This window comes from Hemibagrus wyckioides, linkage group LG06 (assembly GCF_019097595.1).
Source record: "Hemibagrus wyckioides isolate EC202008001 linkage group LG06, SWU_Hwy_1.0, whole genome shotgun sequence".
NCBI lineage: Eukaryota > Metazoa > Chordata > Actinopteri > Siluriformes > Bagridae > Hemibagrus > Hemibagrus wyckioides.
Genome location: NC_080715.1, coordinates 11891555 through 11915054, shown reverse-complemented (window position 1 = coordinate 11915054; position 23500 = coordinate 11891555). Strand labels below are relative to the sequence as shown.

General features: G+C 41.6%; 1 protein-coding gene across 2 annotated transcripts in view; it reads right to left on the bottom strand.

The window, feature by feature from the left end:
• hdac4 (histone deacetylase 4) overlaps window positions 1–23500 on the bottom strand; it is a 170106-nt gene that overhangs the window by 132415 nt on the left and 14191 nt on the right. For both annotated transcript variants that reach the window (XM_058391174.1, XM_058391176.1), the window contains exon 2: window positions 19734–20052. In XM_058391174.1, coding sequence (XP_058247157.1) covers window positions 19734–19755 — 22 coding nt within the window. In that variant the 5' untranslated portion in view covers window positions 19756–20052. The remainder of the gene's footprint in view (window positions 1–19733; window positions 20053–23500) is intronic.

Sequence of the window (23500 nt, the reverse complement as noted above, 5' to 3'; positions counted from 1 at the left end):
GAGATTATGGTTTTGGAAAGCAGACAACAATAATTACTGCGATTATATCTCAGGTATGCTGATAGTCGGTTGATCGTTCCGTGAATTGTTTCTCCTGCAGGGAAATATTCCTCCTACAACTATGCTAACCTGAGATACCGGACCAGGAGTCGTCCAAATCACTGAGTCACTCGCTGACCTAGAAAAGGCGCTATTTCTGATGCCTAAATCTCAACCTCCACCTTCACCTTCACCAACAGACCTGAATAGGCTTGTGTTATCCCTGAGTGGAACACAATCAAGCAGGCGACGGTGCCACCATGAGTCAAAGCCCAGTGGGCAGGCTGTATGGGCAGGCTGCCACTGTGTTTCTGCAAGCTGGAGCTGGAATGGTTCAGCAGCAAAAAGACGAATAATGAAGACAGACCATGTTAGGATATCCGGAGAAGAGTTTTTTCGTAATACAAGATGGTGGTGTCGTGCACCTCTCCAGCAGGATGAAGAGCTTAGCAGCTTTAGGCTTGTTAACACACTAACACTTGGCACTGCCAGGCAAAGCTTAGATCACTAACAGTAGAAGGACAACTTTAACTCCATGGTGGCTTAGCGCAAGTGGATAAGCGACTCTGCGGGAATTGTTTCTGCACAGATTCCTGAGCACTTCTTCTTGGATTTAATACTGCATATGGTACCGTTTTGATTCTGGGTGGAGTTCAGTGAACATTTCATAGTCGTTTTTTTTTTCTACATATCTTATGATTGAGACTAAAATACTGAACTATAAAGTTGTGGCCTTCAATCAGGGCAAAACTTGGGGGCAGATAGGGGTGGGGTCATCCAGGAAGATTTGTAGTGACCCTTTTGGTCTAAAGGAAGTTGACAGTTGAACTGAACCATACCAGCAAAAAAGAAAAAATGCCTCTCACACTCTTTACATTTAGGCACTGAATTTTCATGTCCCATAAAGATAGGTGACAAAGGAACGAAAGTAAGGCTTCGTGTCACCACAACCCACTGGGACAGCTTTCTGAAAACTATAATGAAGAGATAAACACTATTCCTCCAAAAGAAATATATATTCAATAGCAATCGGGGAGATGTCATGCCCTGGGCATGGGGGTGGGGTCATCCTGGTAGATACCACTCCCATCAGGACAGAAAGAACGTTTCCCTCTAAGAGAAGCCAGCAGGATGCATTGAGAGCCACTTGTTTTTCTTTTGTCACCCGTCTTATAGCACTGACTCATTTTTACCCCAAAAAAACAACCCACAGTCAAGAAAAAGTCACAGAACATTAGAACTGCATGGTTTTGATGTCGCAATATCCTAAAGTGAATACGTTTGTAATGAAAGTTTGTTTACAGACCACCAGATCTGTACGAAACATCAAACTCCTCTGGAAATGAGATGGGGGGGGGTCTTCAAGTTAAAACACATGAATTGCCGTAAAGGTCACATTAGCAGCCAGGCCAAAGCGTAGCCCCGTGTACCCACTGGGCTCACAAAAACATCATGCTTTGGAGCAGCGAGAGGCAGGAATTTGCAGAAAGGCCAGCACTGCCACGGAGACAGAAAGCTCCCTGGGTAAAGACAACAGCAGTCCTCTGCTAAGGGGCCTCCTGGGGACCAAAAAAACCCAATGAATCCGTCAGACCAGAATGAAAACATGCTTAGAGGAGGAGGAACGCGGGGGTGTCACACTGCCATACGGCCCACAGCTGTTCTCCAAAACAGAGAGTGAGAAAGACAGAGAGAGAGACTGAGCGAATGCCTCGGGGTTTATGAAGCACGGAGGAGGATAAGATGCAGTCATGATACCGTCATTTGAGTGCATGCACACAACACACGCACACATAAAAGGCCGAGCTGGATCCAACCACCCACACTTATTCACAGACCTAGTTACACCATTACACACTGACACTCGTGCACTCTAATTTTTAACTGGCCTGGTTATTCTGAGATACTACTCTTAACTGAATTAGTGCCAGAAAACAGAAACCGCATTTTTAAAGTAAGCCATGCAGGGTAAAGACAAACTTCCTAGAACAGGTCAATAACTGATAAAGTGGTTTATGTTGCTAACTTTAAACATGCTGCTTTTATCTTTAGCTGTCATGTGCTAACGAATTGCAAAATGACAGCAAACAGAAATGGCTTCTTGAAAAAGAAAAAAACAAAAAACCCCATTTGTATAAACATGTCTAAAGTGTGGCTCAGAAATCAGGCAGTGAGCTAAAACAAACGTAATGGATACTATATACAAGACCAAACACTTGCAAACTTTGCAATGTTCCTAGGACATATCCAGGCCACACAGGTTTCAGATTATGATACAGAAACTTCCATAACAGGTGATCAGCACTGTCTAGACATGTTGCACCGAGAAGAAGGGAAGGAACGTTTCAAAAACCAGTAATTCAAATCAATTTTCCAAGAAATGTGTAACAAGTTGTCATCAGTCAAGTTTCCAGCTATCATGTCAAATGCCACCAAACAGATTCAACCAGATTCGAAATCTGTAGCGCTTGCATCCATCCTGCGAAAATGCAAAACATCTGGAATTAAGACTCACGGCATACTCAAGTTACTCGAATATAAATGAGCTGAAAAGATAAAGCATTAAACATATGGCAAGAAAGAGAAAATGAAAGAAAGAGAGAGAGAGGGAGATACTTGTGGAGTTAGCACAGACATGCAGCGGTAATAAAGTCTGCATTGGGCCAGCTGTGCTGTCATCTACGCAACAGCAGGAAATGGCTCTATCACAGCAGGACAACACCAAAGCCCTTTCACTATTCCTCCACTTCCCTTTGCTTCATTTAGTTTTTTTTCCCCCCCATCCTCTTAGCGCCATCGCGTAATGTTCGAACATTATCGACTTTAACCAGTGGCTGCTAATGCAGGAGTACACCTACCTGCCATAGCTAATTATTTAATCACAGCACTTACAATAACAATCCACAGAGTACATGCATGTTATTACTGTCAAGCAGATCAACGTCTCTAAAGAATTCGCCAGCGCTTGTGTATACTGAGCTATTTTAGTCTCCACCATCAGACTGATTGATGTTAGGCTGCAGGGCTGAAACAGGCCTCTGCCCTGCACTGCGCAGCTTTAAACAGATAAGCACGGAGATTGCGTAGGCCTCTGCTCTTATCTCCAGCAGGAAGATGAACACCAAGAGGCCTGGTGTGCTATCAGGCCACAGATAAGCGCCCTCTGCCCCTGAAACAAAAGCAACAAACCTGGCTAGGTCAGATAGGTGAAGAGAAGAGCTGAAGCAGCATTACAGCGTTTGAAATCCTAAGAGCCGGGTGAAGGATCTGATTTCAGATTTAGAAAACGCTCTTGTACATTTGCGCTGCTACACGTTTTTACGGTTTAAGTTTTATTTAGCACACTAGGTTAGATTTCTTTCACTTTTCTTTAGACTTCTTTACTTCTCAGTGCTTTGTAAAAGTTTTTTTTTTGCCACTTTATTTCACTTTATTATGCAGACCTTGACTTAGTCAAACTTTTGTATATGTAACATATATTTATAACCGGCTTTACTGTTTAATAAAGAACTGTGTTATATATCTGATACATGTTCTGCAACACCTTGGAGACAAAAGCTTCTATGCAACCATCCCTGATTTTAAGATACAGAGCCATAGTTTGACCCTCAATGTGGTCATAGTACCTTTTTTTTTTATTTTTTATTACAAGCAGGTTTTAAAACCTTCTCACATACAGCAAGGGGACAGTTTTCACCTTCTTGGTGTCTTGGTAAGGTGTAAGTAAGGCACCTATGAGTCAGCAGAACAGCCTCTATGCTGTGGAAGTCTCTGTACAGGAAATATGAATTGTATTCTTCCAAAAGTATTCCCTGAATTAGTGGAAGGGAGTCTCAATACATCGCTCCAAAATCTCCCACTGGTGTTCTATAAGGTTGAGGTCTGGTCAGTGTGAAGGACGTAGCATATGATTCACATCATATTCATACTTCATCCAGTGAGCTATTACTGGTCTGTGGATGGGGATGGGGTCAGCCTGGAGGAGACTACGCGTCTCCCATCAGGATAGAATGCTTCCATGACTGGCAGTGATTCTTGCCTATAAGGGGAACAAACTGACCAAGAAAAAAATGCCTGAATTGAATTAGTTGCCTTTAGAGATGAAGCTGACTTTGTATTTGTAGAAGAAGGGTGACTTATCAGAGTCAAAAACACATCTACAGGAGAAATAAAAATGCTCATTAACATTTAAAACACAATGAGTGATCACTACTATATTTATTTTATGTAGGAACTATGAGAAAGTTCTAGAAACACTGCGCTGGTTGAAAGTGTGGGCGTGGCGCCGCAGGCCATTGTGGAAGGCACATATCATATCTAGCCTATACAAAAATGCATTCTTTGGTCTTGAGCGACATAGTTTTCAAAGCTCAGCCTATGGTGTTTAAACAGTATCTTTAACAGAGACTGCGAGGATTAGCGTTGCTGTATATGAAACCTCTCTCATGCGAGTATTATCTCACAACCACATGTGGCACTCTCCTCCTCCCAACAGAAACAAAAGGTGTCCCCTTAATACCGTGCTTTTGAAGTTTTAAAAGCAGCGCAGGTCTAATTTATAAAATTAAAGAGATCTCATTGGGGCTTTCTATCTGCATGGCTCGGTGAAGGTCAAGAGCACTTTCATCTTGTTGATTTGGTGTAGGGCTGATTATTCGGAAAGGTCATTGGCGTCACGACGCGGAGGAATAACTGACTGTCTGCTCGAATGTGCAGAAAGAAGCTGCAGATCAGGAAAATGCCAAAAACTGAAATCTCAGCCACTTCAGCTGCTGACGGCCCACACGTAGCTCCTACAGATCTAGAATAGATTTCATATCGACACGCAAATGTCACCTGTTGTTGTCCGACTTGTATTTGTTTCAATACAACATTAAGAATGCAGGGTCAAGGCCTAATACCAGTCTGTGACATTAGCACCATCAGTCACATTCCTGCTGTCTGTGTCATAGCCCATTCACGGCTGGCCTAAATGTCAGTGGGTGAAGCAGTGCGGCAATTTGAATTTGTCAAGATCAGGTGATGAAAAATGGCATGCTTAATCACAGATGCTCTACTCTACTGCAATCGCAAAAGATTTCAAACTACCCACCTAACATTTCTAAAGAGATGTTGTGAGATATAGCACATCGCTGCAAGCCAGCACGCCATTGAACAGACACCTGGTTTAGACAGCAAAAGCTTTTGAGTGGCATTGTGACTTGGATTCAATTTTATTGGCTGCATACACAACCATACACAGTACAATATGCAGTAAAACACTTGTATGACTGACATAAAAATAGATTTCAGATAAAACAGAATTTACTTCAATACTGGAAGGAAACAGAAAAATAAAAATATAATATGAGGAATACAAAGATCGCTTGCAGAAAAGGTATGACAGTATTTTGAGTAAACAATTAAGCGTGCAAAACAATGTGATTTCTGAGATCAGAAAAGTCCAAGCTCTAAGCCTACAGCATGTGCTGACGGCCTTAACGGCCTGCAGGGAGAAGCTCCTCTTCATTCTCTCGGTGTTGGCCATCAGGAAGCGGAAGCGCTTCCCAGACCGCAACAGAGAGAACAGTCCATTGTTCGGATAGCTGAGGTTGTTCGCTATCTTCCTGGCCTTGATCCAAGACCGCTTGCTGTAGACAGACTGCAGGTCAGGGAGCTCGGTGTGGATGATGCGCTCAGGTGATCGCACCACCCTCTGGAGAGCTCATCTGTTCTGCATGGAAACCAGAGTGTGATGCTTCCTGTCAGGATGCTCTCAATTGGGCAGTTCCTCAGCAACTTAAAGAGCACTTTAAAAGTTCTTAAAAGTCCCGAATGGGCTTCTTGACCATAGTGTCAAGAATAGTGAGAGGACCTGTGTGATGTGAAACCCAAGTATCAGTAAGGTTTCTCTCCACTTGGGCACTGTTGCTTCCATTTGGTGTATTTTTAAAAAAGTTTTGTGAAAAATATAATAAAACCTGATCTCTTCGCATTTGTTTTTAAACACTCCTTTACCAGCATATTTTCCAAGAAAGTCATAGGTTGGTGAGGAGTATGATGTCATTTAAACTAGCAGCACAAGCTTTTTCCATTGACACAATGTTAAAATGCAGCTTTCCAGCAGTAGCTATTGACAGTTTAACAATCAGGAGCCTATAAAGCCTATAAAGTCATGTTTTCGGTGGAAGATTTACAGAGATGGACAAATCAGTAGCTGGATGCCCATTTTACACATTACGTGTCCTGGCTATCAAGTCTGTTTGTCTGGTTTTTTTCCATAGTTGTCTTTAGGTTCTACAACTAGAGAAGGAAAATAAAACTTGCACTTTGAAAAACAAAGGATTCGGGGCTGGCTAATGAATTTATTATTTGTTCAGCCCTGAAATGAGAAACCAGAAGAAACTAATAAACAGTGTCTAATCAGGTTTTTGGCAAAATAATTTTTCAGTTAAGTTGTATAGAGTGTGTGTCGATAATAAATAAATCACCCAAATTGCGCAACTATTCAGTACCATGAAATGAAAGCGATGGGATCTCAGTCATGGGAAGGTTTCTGTTCTGTGGCTAATATGTGAAACAGTGCTACCTCAAATGAGAAAGGTGCATGTACCTGTTTGTTTTGGTTGAATAAAAAAATGTTCTCTCCCTGGAGGAGGCTTAGGGATTAGATACTAGGAACCCCGTTACGAACACTTTCTCCGGTCCTTGCGCTTGGATTACGGATTTGTTTTATTCTAATCAGCCAGTCCAGGTATCAAATCGAGATGAAACTTGATAGAGCCGCACGTTTTGGTAGACTTGCAGCCAAGTGGCATGAACTAAGCGTAGCTCAAAAGCAAAGCGCAGACAGAGCAGCCTTCATTCACGCTGGAGTGGAAAACTGCACCGTAAGCACTGGCACTGGTAGAGCACCGGTTGCATTTTCTTCATGCCAATTACAAAGCCCACACCCATATACACGTGCACGTACATGACATCTCCTGAAAACATGCCAAACTAACAACTGTTTATTAGGATGGATGCAATGGAAATAAACATTGGTGGTCTAAAAAAGTGGCTCTGCTTTTTAAAGGGGGGGGGGGAATGTCGAGAACTGTTAAAGAGCACCGCGCTACATCTGGCTACAAAATCTTTGAAGATCGTGCCCCTTCCTGCATGCTAGTTAAAAATGTGGCCTCTCCGGAGGTTGCCTGATGTGGCCTGCTCTGGTGTGTTCCCATAATGCTGCAGTATGCCCCATCAGGAGCCACCGTGCTGCTCTGCTTCAGCTCCTCTGAGAAACTCGAACACGTGCAGGCCTCTTGATGTGTGTTAGCCACATCTATAAAACAGGATCTTTACTGCTGTGTCCACAGCCATTGGGAGACAAAGTTTAAATGCTGTTAACTTTATAATTAGCGCTTTTTTCCGCCTCTTGAGGTTATGTGGCCCTGGCTCGCGAGTATGCCTGTGAATTTCTGTCCAGACTCTTCGTGTACAAATGATAAGAAGACAGTCTGTAAACAGCAAGATTAGCTTTTTAATATCTATCCAAAACATGTCATGTTTTATTTGCAACACACCCCGAACTGAACTTTCCATTTTGGCAACCTGAACGGCAAACAGCACATGAGCACATCTTATCCTTGGACGAGATTAGTCAAATTAGATATATCACCAAAAAAACTGCACAAACCAGACAAAAGCATCATACAAATCAGCATAGAAATTACCCTGACGGAATTTCCATTATGCTCTGAAGCTTTGTTTAGGCTCGTCCCTCTCGCTTTCCGCCTACAAATCTGTTTCCATTGAGAAGAATTTTCCAGAGCAGTCGTGCACAACACCACTGATATTTTTGTGACCTTACAGCACTCAGAACTTTGATCATCACAGAGTACAGACCTAGAAAAATAATAACGCTGGAGTTTCCCCTCAAGTAGTTTAGGCTGAATGCATCGCTGGTGAGAGAGAAAAAAAAAAAAAAAAAGACAGTTAATTGAACAAAAGGAGGAAGTTGTTTCCTTACGTACAAAAAAAAAAAAAAGTAATACGCATCATGGTGCTTAGGCGATCATTGCTTTTTACGCCGTTTAGGATGAAAAACACCTCATTTCACAGGCTATTTAACTCTCTATTCATTTGTCCAGCATCTCCTCTAATAAAGAATATGACAACTGTATTATATGAGATAAGCTCATCTTGCAGATTCATTTAAACTAGACTGGCCATCTTATATAATCCCATGCTGGCACCTTGTGATAATACACACGACTGGTCATTAGAGAGGCGGTGACTCCCACGACGGGAGAGATCCTCTCAGTCATGACATAAATGTGCTCACTCATGAACAACAGGGATGAGAGGAGCCTGGCATCTCAGTACATAATCTAAGGAGAAATCTAGCAGTCATTTTTAATGTACACAACAGTGTAGGATGAGCTACAACATCTGCTTTGTCTTTTATCAGCCAAAAACAGTAGCCTGAGTAGAACCTTGTAGAAAATAAATGCCACCTAGGCTTTTGAAGAAATTTGAGCTGCTTTTACGCTCCCCACACTTGTACAGAGTGGTTCTTGGAATTACCATAGTCTTCCTGTCAACTAGAACCAGTCTGTCCTCCTCTGACCTCATCACATCAGCAAGGCCCACACAACTTTTTTTTTTTTTGTTGCCGTTATTTTTCGCACCATTTTGTGTAGAGACTGTTGAGGGTGAAAATCGCAGATCAGCAGGTTCTCATTGGCCCATGCATTGGCACAGTTCCCCATTTTGATGTTTGATGTGTACATGAAGCTCATGTCCTATATCTTATGCACTGCAGCCACGTGAATGTCTGATCGTATAAGTGAGGGTGTACAGGTGTTCCTAATAAAGTGGACAGTGGGTGCGTGTCTCTGTGTAGAGGGAAACGTTATCGTCCCATAACTGATGAAGCAATGGCGCATGATGCATAAACTGTTATGATTTATTAGAATCATATTACTATTATTCAGAATCTCAATATCAAATTTTACGCTTTATCTGGAACACAGTGCTGAGCATGACTTCCCGTGAAGGCAAATCTCCTAGATGTAGCCTTTCTATTCAAATCTATGCACTTTATACTTTACATATAAACTTGTTACTTTGTGCATGTCAGCAGCTTGTCTTACGATTCAATTTAAATAGAATAAACAAGCATATCAACTAACTGAAGTGATTAATCAAGGCATTAAATCTCATTTCTTGTAGCTGCAGTGCGGCACTTAAAAAAATATCAAATCGCTGAGTGAATTTTCTGAAGATGAGAGCTCGCTGAACATTTTGGATCGGTTTCTTGCTCTGAAATCTAATAGCCTCCGAGATAAATGTGATGCCGAACACTACCCACAAACTTTTCATGAATTATTCAAAACCATCTGCTACCCAACTGGAGCTTAAAAAAAAGGATTTGGGGGAAACTCATAGCGAGTCTTTGTGCTCCTGTTCATCCTGAGGCCACGATTCCCCATCGCTTAGGCTTGGCCTTCCTCTTAATGTTTTACGGAACTAAGCGCTCTGCGATACTGCGGGTTCCAGGCCGTCGTGAAGACCTGCAATCCACAAAGACTAATCCTTCATGTAGCACGTAGCCAGGATTCACAAAGACACACACGCAAAACGAAGGCCCTCTGTGCGGTTTAATCAAACAAAGTGTGTGTATATGAAAACAGACATATAAAACACTGACCCTGGACTGCCTCAATTGGCGCTTATTTGAGTCTGACATAAGCTTAAGTATTTGTCCAGACCATGTAAAACAGGCCTTGGTTCATGGCAGATTAAACAGCCCAGAGAGATCCGTGGCCAGATCTCCTCTAATAAAATCTGGGTGTTAAATAAACGACGCTGTGGAGCTCGGAGGGCCTGTGGAGCTCTAACTAGCTCTGGCCTGGCTTCAGTCGCTGCACAGCCTGTCTCTGTGTTTATGTTCGAAGCAGGGGAGTTGCCTTCATGACGATTTATTGACGCAAGATCCCCTCGGCTGTGCCTGCCAGCAATTAATCACGGCGGGAGAGGGGCTTGTTCAGGCAAAGGCCTGAGAAAAAGAGCGTAAGCTCGACAAAGCTTAAGCCAGGCATGAAACCTTGCAAAATCAGTGCAACACATGTTCTCTGGAGCTAGGATCACCACCCAACAAAAAAAAGGCTTGCCTGCAATCTCACCAATGCCGCAATTCTGTGAATGGAATGACTCGCAAAGCAACTCGTACATAATTTAAGGCCGCTTAAAAAAGAAAGGGCTCCATAAATGTGTGTATTGTTTGCATTTTAGAAGATGCCTGTTCAGCTGTTGAGACAGCTGCCCACATGTGATGCAATGTGAAAACTGCTACATAAACTCATGCTGGACACCAGTGAGTAATAGATCCTGCTGTGCTTCCTGCTCTACTTCCCACTGCTTACGGCTTCTCTCTGAAGGATTATCTATCGGAATTTGATTTAATGCTAATAACGGGAGCGCTGATAGCTGATGGATGAGACCAAATATTTCTTACCCACTGATAATGAAGCAGTGGGTAGCAGCTGCCTCACAGCTCCAGGGTCCTCGGGTCGATGCTAAGCTCGGGTTACCGATCTGCGGTGTTCTGCCACCACCCTTAAAACATGCTGGTGTCCCATACAGAGTGAATTCCTGCTCCAAATGTTCTTGGGATAGGCTCCAGATCCACTGTGACCCTGAGCAAGACTAGGGCTGCTACAGTGTAACAATGCATGTCTTAAAATCGACTTTTTACATTAATCGCTGTCTCTATGTTCATTTTTTAACCTGATCAAGTTCTCCTCCCTTTGTTGTCTGGCTGCAAATCTCCAGAAAATTCACAACCCTCCCTAAACCTACATGTACTACAACAACCCGTGTTTCTCCATGCTGGGGATGCAGAATGCTCTGAAAGCCCTTTGGCTATGTGATCTACCGTGTAGGCCGTGTACCTTTCCACCATCGGCTTGTGTCGTGTCCCCTCGTTTTGTGCACCCGGTCGTAATTTGTGCAACGGAGGTCCTGTCCTGACGCTGAGCACTGGTTTTAGGACTGATACTAGTCCGAAACCCTAAAGTGGTATTGTATCAGACTAACAGAAAAAGCCCACTGTTGTATTTAAGGTCATGAACTTAACTAAGCTGACTGACACTGCAGGATCTCTTCCAGTGAGCGCAAGACACAAATCGTTTTAAAGCTTGCCGCCATCACGGCTCTGTTGCCTCCAATAACTTAGCAACAGAAACCTGCAGAGAGCAGATCGGTGACTAAGAGGATGTCAGTACTAGCTCTAATATCCGAACTGTATGGAAACTGTGAGGGAGCCTGAGACATCCTTACACACACACACACACACAGTACTCTTGCTGTTTTTTTGGGGTGGAGTATGGCATGGTATCTTGCTCTCTAGACTGCCAGGGAGCGGACAAAACACAATGATATAATGAGAGATGAGAATAATCACTGAAAATGAAAGTGATTAAAAGATTGTTCCAGTACAATGTGGCTTTTTGGCTCAGCAGATGGCAAACTGCCCAGGATCGTCTACTGCATGGTTATACAAGTGGAGCCACCCAATAAATTTCAGGGCTAAACAATTGTGAGCAAAACCTATACCATGGAAACCAAAGCACACATATCTCAAGCCAAAAGCGCATGATTCAAATTCCCAAGGACATACAGGGCATGTATCCAATCAACACAGCAGTCTCCAAAAGAGGCGAAAGATCAGATAGCAGAATACTATTATAAAATTATGATTGAAGAAAAAGTAAACAAGATATTCTGGGTTAAAGAACCATGTCATGTATTTTTAGGGGACAATGAAGAGGATCAATGTTTCAGCGATTCAAGCCCACCCACCCATCTATAAACGGTACTTATTTCCCAACGAGTATCATAATCATATATTAGGCTCCTTCCTGTTTTACAATCCCAATCAAAACAAAAGACAGAACACTTTACGCATGAAAACTGCCCTAATTATAACATAAGCCCATTAGTACTACATGGAAACCCAGTTAACTTTTGAACTGAAAACTTTCTGACCAGAAAAGGACAGGAAATGGGAAAAAAAAAATAGACGGTGCCCTAGAAAGAAAGCTGATAATATACACCAGGACATTTTAACCCCAATACTGCTGTGCTGAGAAGATTCTCAGGATTGGAAGTGAGAACCTTGAAACTGATCCTGAAAAGGAAAAGAAAAGAATTTAAAGTGTGTGTGGGGGGGATGTAATCCCTGCCATCATCTCCAGTGGATTTATTCATTCAGTTATATTTTAATTGACTAACACTTTTAACAGCAGACATTTGCTGTCAGACTTACAACAGCTAGTAACTCTGACTTCTGCCTGGGAAAACTTGGAATTTCTTTCCTGTTCAGAAAGTCAGGAAGATGTCCTTAACCCCGAGTTCAACATATAAACTTACTGTTGTGACAACATGGCCACTCACGCTGTCCAAAGTAAATCAAATATCACATAACCACTATTGTAGCGTTTACTCTGGACAAAGCAACATAGACACATTACTCCGTTAAATCGATAACACTGACTATAAAGTTTGCTGTTTTGTGAATAGACATACATCATAAACTCGAGTTCTCTTCAAACGTTGGCTAGCTAAACAAATTCAGACTTCCTGCAAGTCAAATCTATCTTCCAAGTAGCTTTACAGAAACCCAGAGGTAGATTTATCTCCCTAATGAACATAACCAGAGGTAATCTCTCCGAGATGGCCTTAAGGACCCAACCACATCGCCTCAGAATATAAACCTTTACAGTAGAGACCTGGAGTAGATTAATAAAGACTAACAGTACCAAATGATCTTGTTTTTTTTTCCCAGCAACACAGTGTCTGGGTAATAAGATGCTGCCTGCAGAGTAGTCTCAACTAACCGACCCTGCGGCAGTCCTGCTGCTCTGAAGTCTCTGTTAACATTCCTAATGCAGAGTAGCTGGCTCACTGGCTCTGTCATACATCATTAGTGCCAGGCTTTTTAGGGGCAGTAAAGCCTGTAGATTAGTGGCACTGACGTCAACCAGACTGCTCCAACTAGGCAGCCCCCACAAACTGGGACGCAAAAAAGCCTGGACTGATAATGGGCTCGTTGGACCAGCAAAGTCTGGTACATCTGCTCTCCATTGGGCTCTTACCATGAGGAACTTTAGGTGGAAGCTAAAATTAAGACAGAACCTCGTAACAACTGCCAGGAGCCACCACTGTGTAAATGCAGGGTCTTTAGGGAGCATAACCTCATTGGGAAGAAAAGAGGCTAAACATCTGCTGCTAACAGAACGAGGCCATAAGCAGGACAATAAGCAGTGGCGGAAAGACTAGTGCACCCCAGAGCATGGCCTGGGATGGAGCGTGAATGTTTGCACTTTGGGTGGAGAGACTGTAGAGATTGCAGGGCTGAATGAGTGAAGAAACTGCGCCAAACTACCAGAAAAACAACACCCATAGGAGAAGCAAGAAGATTTCCAAACACTGCGTAACTTTGAAGGTTATTAATTTTCACACTATAGGACATGGTCTTAAAAAAAAAAAATCTTGGCCAAATGGTATAACAATTTGTTCTCCATGCCAGATACGATCCTCTAGCAATAAACCTGTGATTCAAGAGCATTACTATATTCTGTCAAACAGTCACAAGCTTGGAGAAAAAGGGTTTTAAAAGGAGAAGAAGTATTTTGAAGCCATTCGGACATGGATAAACATAGAGGACAATAGGGAAAACAAATTCTTTTTCCTGGCCATTAGCTTTGCAACTCACTATACAACGTACACATACAGACTGATTATACAGAATTAATTAAACATGAGTCTGATTTAAATGATCGCTTGCTCATACAACCATTTCATTTTGAGCGTTGAGCACTCCTATTCTGTCCTCTAATTCTGTCAGAGGCTTTCAAACTTGACAATGTTTACGATGAGATACTCATATTTAAAAAAAATAAATAATGTCACAATGTCAGATCGGCTGTCTTTGATTGCAATGGTATATTAGGGTCACTGTGATATTGCTGACATCAACTCATATCAATGATCAAACCACTGTTTCTCTGACATGCAGGTCTTTTTCAAATCACAACAAAAGTGTAAACCCAGCTCAGCTCTCCCATTACGGTGGGATTTCATGAAAACAGTATTAATGATTTGTTTAACTTCCTAACCTTTCAACTTGGAGAAAAGTTCTCAGTTTATGTAAAGCAACAGCCACGTGACTGCTCACCGCATCCGAAATAAACAGGAGCACTTTGTACCTTTATATAAGTATTTGCTTTAGATCAACCTGCGAATGGACCGATTTGTTTGTTGCGTCCATAACACTGACTATATAGATCACTGCTTGTGTGATCTCTCATCGCAGATAGCTAGCTAGCTTGCTGCAAACAAAAGACATCACTTTGTGTGCTTTGTGTGTCGAAAACGTCATTCTGACACGCGAATTAAACCTTGCAATGCAAAGTCGAATGCAGCGTTACATTAGAGATGTGAGTTCATATCTGCATAGTCAGTAGCACAATAGTTAAACACTTTACATGCAAGCGTTAAAAAACACCCTGAAGTGATAATCATCTACTCGTGAACAAACTTGCCATAGCATTATGAAACATTATTATAAAGGCGTCATTAAACTCTGCGGCTGTTAACATCCCAATTTCCCGGAAACCCCTGAGAAACCTGCTTTGCGAAAACTCCAAGCTATCAGTGCTTTGGGACACGATGAAATTTTCAGACGTTTTTTCTAAATTTAATGAAGGCTTTTTTATTCGTTTCTGTCCGTTTGACGCTATATATTATACGCTCTGATTCTCTGAGCGTTTGAGAAGCAAATATAGAGAAACCAAAGACATTCCAAAAGAAAAACATCACTTGAGGATAAAATAACAGCGAAGGCATGTAATATCAGCCACAGGTGCATAAACAAAAAAGGCCTTTAAGAAGCCTGCTCTAGTTTCAGCCTTTCACTAACTCTCCATGAGGAGCGTGTGGAGTGTACAGGCACTGATCGCTTCTCGCTTCATTCCAGTCAGGCTTCTTTACAGAACTGCAATGCTGCGGTCGTGTACTTTTTCCCTTCAGGGGGTTAACGGATGAGTGTCTCCCCGGGTTAATGGTGTAGATCCAACAGACCAGGCTGAATATGTTCAGGGCAGTGGAGTAACTCTTAAACTGAAAGTCCTGAAGATACACCAAACTAGGAAACGCAGACACTGATACTGGTTTCGGTATCAGTTAGTTGGAAAGACAGCATAAAAAATCTGGACGTATTTTCAAGCAAAAAACGTTTGCTGTGTTCATCCACAGAATTTCTAACCTCTGACTTGGAAAACTAGGAATTTCTTTCAGTCAGGAAGACGTCCTTTTTCATGGCCACTATGTAAACATGAACAATGCTCATGAATAACATGTTGCGGACTGTTAAATACGAAGCAGGTTACTTGCTTCACTATCGGACTACCACACAGGACAATCGTAACATCCTAAGAATTCCTGAATTCATAGAATTTTTAAAGAAAGCTCATGAAGAACGGACCAGGCCGAAAAAGATGACAGGGTTTTCTTTAAAAATCCATGGCTACTATCTTCTTAATGCCTTTTAGTCTTATCTGGGGGTTGAGGTTATCTGCCCACTGATCCATTTCACAATGGGAAGGGCAGAGAGGTTTACCTGAGGTCGGTGGTGTCCTTTTCTAACTGAGCACAAAATTACAAGCATCACAGATTTATTTTTACGGTTACATTTTAGTAAGGCTTTTCACATTTGCAATAGTAAACCCAGGATCATCCGAAACCTAGAGTAAACAGAATCCTGGGTTATCATGTTTCACACTGCTCAAAAATTTACCTGGGGTTAACAAAGCAATCCTGAGTATATTCATAATCTAACGTTTCACACTGTACGTTCCTAAACCTTGGGTTAATGCTCATATTTGCATATCTGCATTGTCAACAACTGATAACAGTTTTCATACCAGTAAGAAATTCTTCCTTTAAGTCGATCAAATATTTGACCAGGCGTTCACTGATATCCAGCTTCTGCCAATTCCTTAAATATTCTTCTGACAATTACCATCCAGTTTGACCTGAACAGACCATATTCTGCCCATAACTGTAAAAATAAGTTTCTTCCTCACTCCAAATGATGTACGTTTTGACTTTTTCCCCCCTCAAATCCTGCAACTACGCTTTGTTTCTGTGACTGAATAAAACATGTGATATGAGGCATGTGCTGTTCAGTTTCTGACTGCGTGTTCGAGCAAAGCATCTAGCCATCACTATACACATTTATCACTGTGATGTGAGGTTAATGCCGCAAAATCTTTTCGTAACCCCGGGTGAAAAGCTGTGTTAACCCGGCTTCTAAATGACACATGTGAAAGGTTCCTGTACACAGGGTTTAGAAGATGATAACCCAGGGTTAAGAACTCAGCATCGGACTGATCTCATCTTTCTTATGAAGTGTAATCTTTTTTTTTTTTTAAATCATGACATGGAGGCAGAACAGAGATCTAATAACTGCGTCTGGTTTTTTGGATTTTAAATGGAAAGGAGAACAATTATTTGACCTCTGTATGGCCTCCATGACATGTTAAAGCGTCCACACCCATAGGAAACATCACCCCTGCCCATTTTCCAAGCACTTTTATTTTCCAAATTTTAAAGAAAGAAGAAAAAAAAAGGTTAAGGATAATGACACCTTCATAAGAAAGATGAGATCAGCCCGATGCTGGTGAACCTAAGTTCTCTCAGACATCATCTTGTGCTCCCCACCCATTACATTATTACATTAGACCAGTGCTGCATTAACACGTCTGAACACCGAGGCCTGCTTAACTCTCACACTCTATTGATGGAAAAGGAAATGACCTGCTAATGAGCTTCACATTTCTGGTCTAGTCTGGGGACCTGTGTAATGCTGGACTATGAGGTGTGTGTGTTTGTGTGTATATACACACACACACAAGACTCAGTGCTAATAAACGTAATGGTCGTTTCTGCTCTTTTTTCCATAATTAAAGTTTCAACTGTGTTTGGAAAAGTGTCCAAGACAAGCTGTTTCATCAATCCAGCTTACATTTCTAACAAGCGTCAAGCAAGTGGAGGTTAAACCTGAGAAGTGAAATGAAAACAAAATGTAGGGTGATGAGAAAATTATAACTTTTCTTGTCAAGAATGTGCGATTTTTCCATTTCTGACTGACTTTACATGTCACAAGATATTCGCTAACAAACCTGCGAATCGTTCAACAATTCTTCTATTTCATGTCTATACTTAAAAGCAAGGCAAAATAAAAACAAATCTGTAAACTATTATAACATTTTAGCTCTTTTATAGGATTTTGTACAAACTTTTAAGATCCAGTTTTATATATATATATATAAAGTATTACAAAGATTTTGCAATATCTACATAAAAGTAAACTATATTATAGCATAATTCATCACACTGCCCCATAATCGACAGAGCAGCAGGACTAACGCAGATGACTGTACTTAAAACAAACCAAACTTCCAGGCTTTCCTGTAAAAGCTGACAAAACGCCGGAGTCTCGCTCAGGGAGGCTGTAAAGCGATATTTAAAGGCCGCTCCTGCGGAGATGTGCACATAGCTCAACATGACTGTATGAGGCAAAATGAGCACAGCCTAACAATGTCCACAATGGACTCATCCTTTCAGTGAGTAATGAGAACAAAAAAACCATTCAGGGTTTATTTTTCCTGAAAACAACTATAGAGGAGGGGAAAAAAAAAAAAAAAAAGAAAAGAAAAGCTGAATGCATTCTCTAGCTGAAGTGATATATAAAGAGAAGAAAAGGCGAGAAGGAGAGAGTGTTACGTACAGCCATCTCCTAAAATAACCTTCCTTTTTCTCAGAGATGACAGTTGGCTGAAGGCATCATTGGCAGAGCTGCACAGACAGATCAGGCACAGATATTTGAATGGGAATCAAAAGGCTTTTCTGGCACAGCGACTCTCAGCCCTTAAGGTCCGTCGTGCACCGTTCCTGTAGCTGAGAAAGGCGAGCGTCCACAGCCAAGGAAAACTGGTTTGTTAGGACAGAAATCTGGATGGTAAAAAAAAAAAGATCGGATAATTGAAACCGGGGCCTGCCTGATACGGCTGCTTTGAGTGTAGTACCCTCATTGCTCCAGAGATGATATCACAGTAACATAACGAATCAACCCCTCCTTAAGGAGAAGCGAGGGAGTATTCCAAGCATGCGTCTTGTTTTTCATTCTTGCGACGCCCAACCTAGTGAGAGCGGGCCTGCGATTGCAAATCAAGGCTTCACTTTTTAAGCCCGTTACTGTTTACATTTCTGTTTGGAAGTGATCTGCATGCGTCGTTAGTGGCACACGCATGCACATCTGCCCTGCAACCCTTTACAAAAATCAACATTATGCGCATGGGTGCCGTGTGCCGTGAAAATCGACGCAAAAAAAAAAAAAAAAACATTGCGAGATATTCCATCGTGGCGGTAGCGATAAAATAAACGAGCCATTAGCGCAAGATTTCACTGCAGAGATTATTTATTCTAGATATGCTAGCTGCCAGCTCATCAGTATCAGGGCGAGAAAGGCGGGGAAAGAAGAAAAAAAAAAAAAAACAACCAGATGTGTAACTTGTGGTTTTTGCAACTATTATTAGCATTTCTGTTGTGATGGGTGTGTGGGGTGCGGGAGAAAAGCATGTAACTGAATACGTTCAGAGTGACTAGATAACGTGTTGTGAAAGGACACAAATAAGGCTACGTGTAAAAGCTGTACAATGTGCAGCTTGTTTTTTTTTTTTTGTTCGTCTTTTTTTAGAAACGGGCTTTGGGATCCTGCGGGTCTCGACAACAAAAATGGAGCCAGTGGGAGGTTTCTACTTTCCTTTGACATTCAAGCGGTCACATATGAAGCTTGTGAGACAAACAAAGACCACATTGCAGGAAGCTTTTACAGTTTCTTTATGACATTCTGACAATGCTGCTACCTGTGGGTTTTTGCCCTAGTGTTTCCAGGACCAAAGTGCTAGCGTTTCATGTTTAACTTAATAACAACGAGAGAGAGAGAGAGAGAGAGAGAGAGAGAACACATAAAATCAATCAATTAATAAATCAAATAAGAACTCTTCAAGTTCAGGCCACACCTACACATACAGATGTGAACATGTGGAGAAGTACATAGATACTGTTAGTGTTGTAACACAAGCGCAAGTGATCCATAAATAAATAGCCCTATCATTGAGAATTTGCATATAGTAATCCTGACTATGAGGCCATCATCTGTGGACCATCCATGACAGCAAAACTGTGCTGTCTGAGTGGGAGTGGTCTACACTCTCCCTCTGTCGGTCCACAGCATCACTAGCCAAACTGGTGCATCTGTAAACTCATGCACGCGGAAGAAGTTGGAAAGTTTGTTACACTGTCCGATAGATCACAGCAGCAATTGGAAAAAAAACGTGATTAGCACATGTTAGCTTTCCCCCTCCCCTGTTAGGGTAGCAGTCATATGATAGGGTGGGAACTGGCCAGACCAATGAAAAGATTTCACTTTCAGTGTGTTCAGAAAAATCAGATTTACAAAAAAACAGAACTGAGACATTTCATCTGTGTAATGTCAGAGCTTGAAACATGATCCAACACTGATTCACCTCGTATTTCACACACAGACACACACACTCAAACAGGACATCAGAATCGGGTTCAGAGAGTCAGGCAGCTCTTACCTGGGTGACTGTGGGAACTCATTTCCGCTGCTGTTCTCTCTGTGTGCGTGTGTATGTGTGTGTGTGTGTGTGTGTGTGTGTGTGTGTGGAAACAGGAAAGGGAGATGAAGCGGTTTAGAAAGGAAGTGTGTCCTGGCAGATGAGGGTGTGAAGAGGACCTCACTGCTCCCCAGATGCCTTTGAGGGCAACACCATCCACTGGTTGCTGATCCCACTGGACAAGAGAGACTGATGTGGAGAGACAGAGCTCTCAGACACTCATATCGCCCCCTGATGGGCTAAATCCAGTCCCACCAACACTCCTGTTTCTCTTCACTCCCTGGAACACAGAAAGAGCACAGAAACATGTCACACTACTAGCCTTTCGTAATGTGTGCATTGTTGTAAATGCCACCACCTCCTCCCACCAACGCCAGTGCATAGCCTTGACCCGCACCGGCGACAGAAGGAGGGGATGACACATTTCGACAACGAACACGACCGAGCAGGAGTCAGAATGCCTCATGAATATGACACAGTTGACGTGTTTCTTATACCAGACTACAATCTTTATTAAAGGAACGAAGAAAACCTGCAGCAAGTGCAGCTCACTATGACACACGTCAGTCAACACGTGTCACTAAGACGTGTCAGTCATAACCCAGGAGTCGTGCATGCATACACGTGATCTCTACAGGCTGCAAACAGTCCAGACATATGTCAGATTATATCTCACCTCATAGAATGTATAGGTTTTGTTTTGGATGGGAAAACGACAGTATGATAGATAGATGGATGGATGGATGGATAGATGTATGGACAGATGGATGGATATGCAAGTAAATATGTATGTATGAATGGAGAGAATGATCATGGATTATGGACAAATAGATGGATGAATGGATGGATGGATGGATCTGTATGCAAGAATGAATGGATGGATGAACAGATGGATGGATATGCAAGTAAATATGTATGTATGAATGGAGAGAATGATCGTGGATTATGGACAAATAGATGGATGAATGGATGGATGGATGGATGGATGGATATGCAAGTAAATATGTACGTATGAATGGAGAGAATGATTATGGATTATGGATAAATAGATGGATGGATTATGGATGGATGGATGGATGGATGGATCTGTATACAAGAATGAATGTATGGATGAACAGATGGATGGATATTTTGTAAGTATGAATGTATGCATGTATGCATGGATGGATGGATGAATAATTATTAATTATTGGATGAATAATTATTAATGTATTAATGGACAGATGGATGAATGGATGAATGGAAGGATGGACGGACAGATGGATGGACGGATCTGTATGCAAGAATGAATGTATGGATGAACAGATGGATGGGGAATATGTAAGTATGAATGGATGGATGGATGGATATGTACGCAATTATTAACGTATTGACGGACAGGTAGACAAATGGACAGACGGACGGACGGATAAATATTCATACAAGTATGTATCAGAAGCAGTTAGAAGACCTAAACTAAGAGCAAACAGATCTGTACATTAAAGAACAGAGAGACAGACAGACAAACAGACAGATTGGTCATTTGAAGCCCAAGACAAACAGAGGTGTCCTCTGTCTTGGTCTTCAAATGATCAAATGACATAAACATTTGAAATGAGAGACAGACAAACAGACAGACAGAGATTTCCCTTAAAGATTACAACAGACAGACAGATATGTTTTTTAGAGACAAAAAGAGACAGACAGATTTAGTGGTCTCTCTGTTGTGGTCAGATCGTTTGTTTAAAGATCGATATGGAAACGGAGCTGTCATCTGAAAACTGACACAGAGAGACAGACAGGTCTGTCATTTAAAGAGAGCGACATGCAGATGGACAGATCACTCATTTTCATAGTGAGACAGAGGATCTTCCATTTGCTTACTGACACAGATGGACAGTCAGATCTATCACTTGTACACAAACAGACAGACAGATAGACATAGAGAGCTCTCGCTTGTATGCAGTCAGACAGACAAACATCTCACTTTTACAGACAGACAGACCTCTAACTTGCAGACAGACAGATAGACAGAACTCTCACTTGTACACTGAGACAGACAGACTTGCATACAGACAGATAGACAGACAGATCACTCACTTGCATACAGACAGATAGACAGACAGACCGATAGATTTCTTACTTGTACACAGAGACGGACAGATCACTCACTTGAACAGTGAGACAGAAACACAGACCTCTCACTTAGACAGACAGACAGACTTACTGGCACGCAGACAGAAAGACAGACCTCTATCTTGCACACTGAGATGCACAGCTCTATCATTTGCACATCTAAGGCACACAGACTGACCGACCGACCCTTCATGGGCACACTCAAACAGACAGGCCACTTGATAACAGGAGCGATGGCTGAAACGAGTGGAAATTTTAGCAGAGTGGACACCCCTGACCCAACAAGCCGGAGCCAGTCTCACAGCATAACCATGTGTAATAAAAACGGGCATCTCTAATACAGTGCACGCAGACAGGCAAGGCTTAACTGTGTTACATAACCCAAATATGTGCTGCTAAGAGAAGGGAGGACTGTGCTCTGAGCCACAGGGATATTCCCCACACTTACACACTCCGCTTTCCTTCTGATAAAGCAACGGGAAAGGGGAGTTCCTGTAGCAGGGCTCCAACATGAATGAAGGATTAACAGCAACACGAGGCTGAACGGCCAAACTCAACACAAAGGAATTCAGCAGTGAAGGAGGGTCAGGAACTGTCTCTAACACAGACTGACAACGACACTGGCTTCTGAGATCCAGACATTATCTGCTTCTAAAAGCGCTACTTTGCCTAGCACTACTACAGTTAGTAAACAGTGAGAGGTTAGAAGTTTCAAATAAATAATAATATAGGTGCTTATAACCGAAGCAGGGTAACACGAATGGCTTCAAGCATTTAGAGTTTATTTCAATTTAATGTCATGAGAGTAGAGTTAACTCTGGAGCTAGCTGTACCACACAGTTACACCTGGACTGGTGAAAATACTAAATCAATTTCAGCGGACTGATGTGGATGTTAAAGGTTTTCACATGATCAAAAAAAATGTAATAAAGTTATTTGTAACGACTTAAGTGTCTTAATTGTATAAATTGATTATGTAGCATAATAATAAAACAATAAAGGACAGTGTGTTTTCCACAGATGGAAGTTGCAGATCACTGTTCTTGTGGCTTACTGCTTTTGTATAGGATATTGAATAATTCAATACATTATTAATAATATTCGCAAATGAACAATTCTTTTGTCACGCAATTCTGTACTCTTTTCTCCATTAACCGTAAGGTTTGGTTGCTAGGCAACCATTAAAAAACACCTTCATGTCACTCAATATCTCAATATTAATTTTATATATACATATTAAAAAAACAAATATATATACTACATAGATACACACACACAACCGCTCAAAAGTTTGGGATCACTCAAAAATTGTAATGTTTTCCAAGGAAACACACACAAAATTATTCTGAATAGAAAATATATGTCATATAAATAGTTATAAATAGTTATAAAATATATAAATAGAGTTATAAATAAAGATTTTGATGGAAATTATGAATTTTCTTCAAACTTTGCCTTCATCAAAAAAAATAAAAAATCCTTTTGCAGCAATTATAGCCTGGACATTCTATGGGTCAATTTTTCAAGATAATCTGAGGAGATTTCACCCCATGCTTTCTGGAGCATCTCCCACTAGATGGATCGGCTTGATGGAGTCTTCCTCTGTAGCCGAA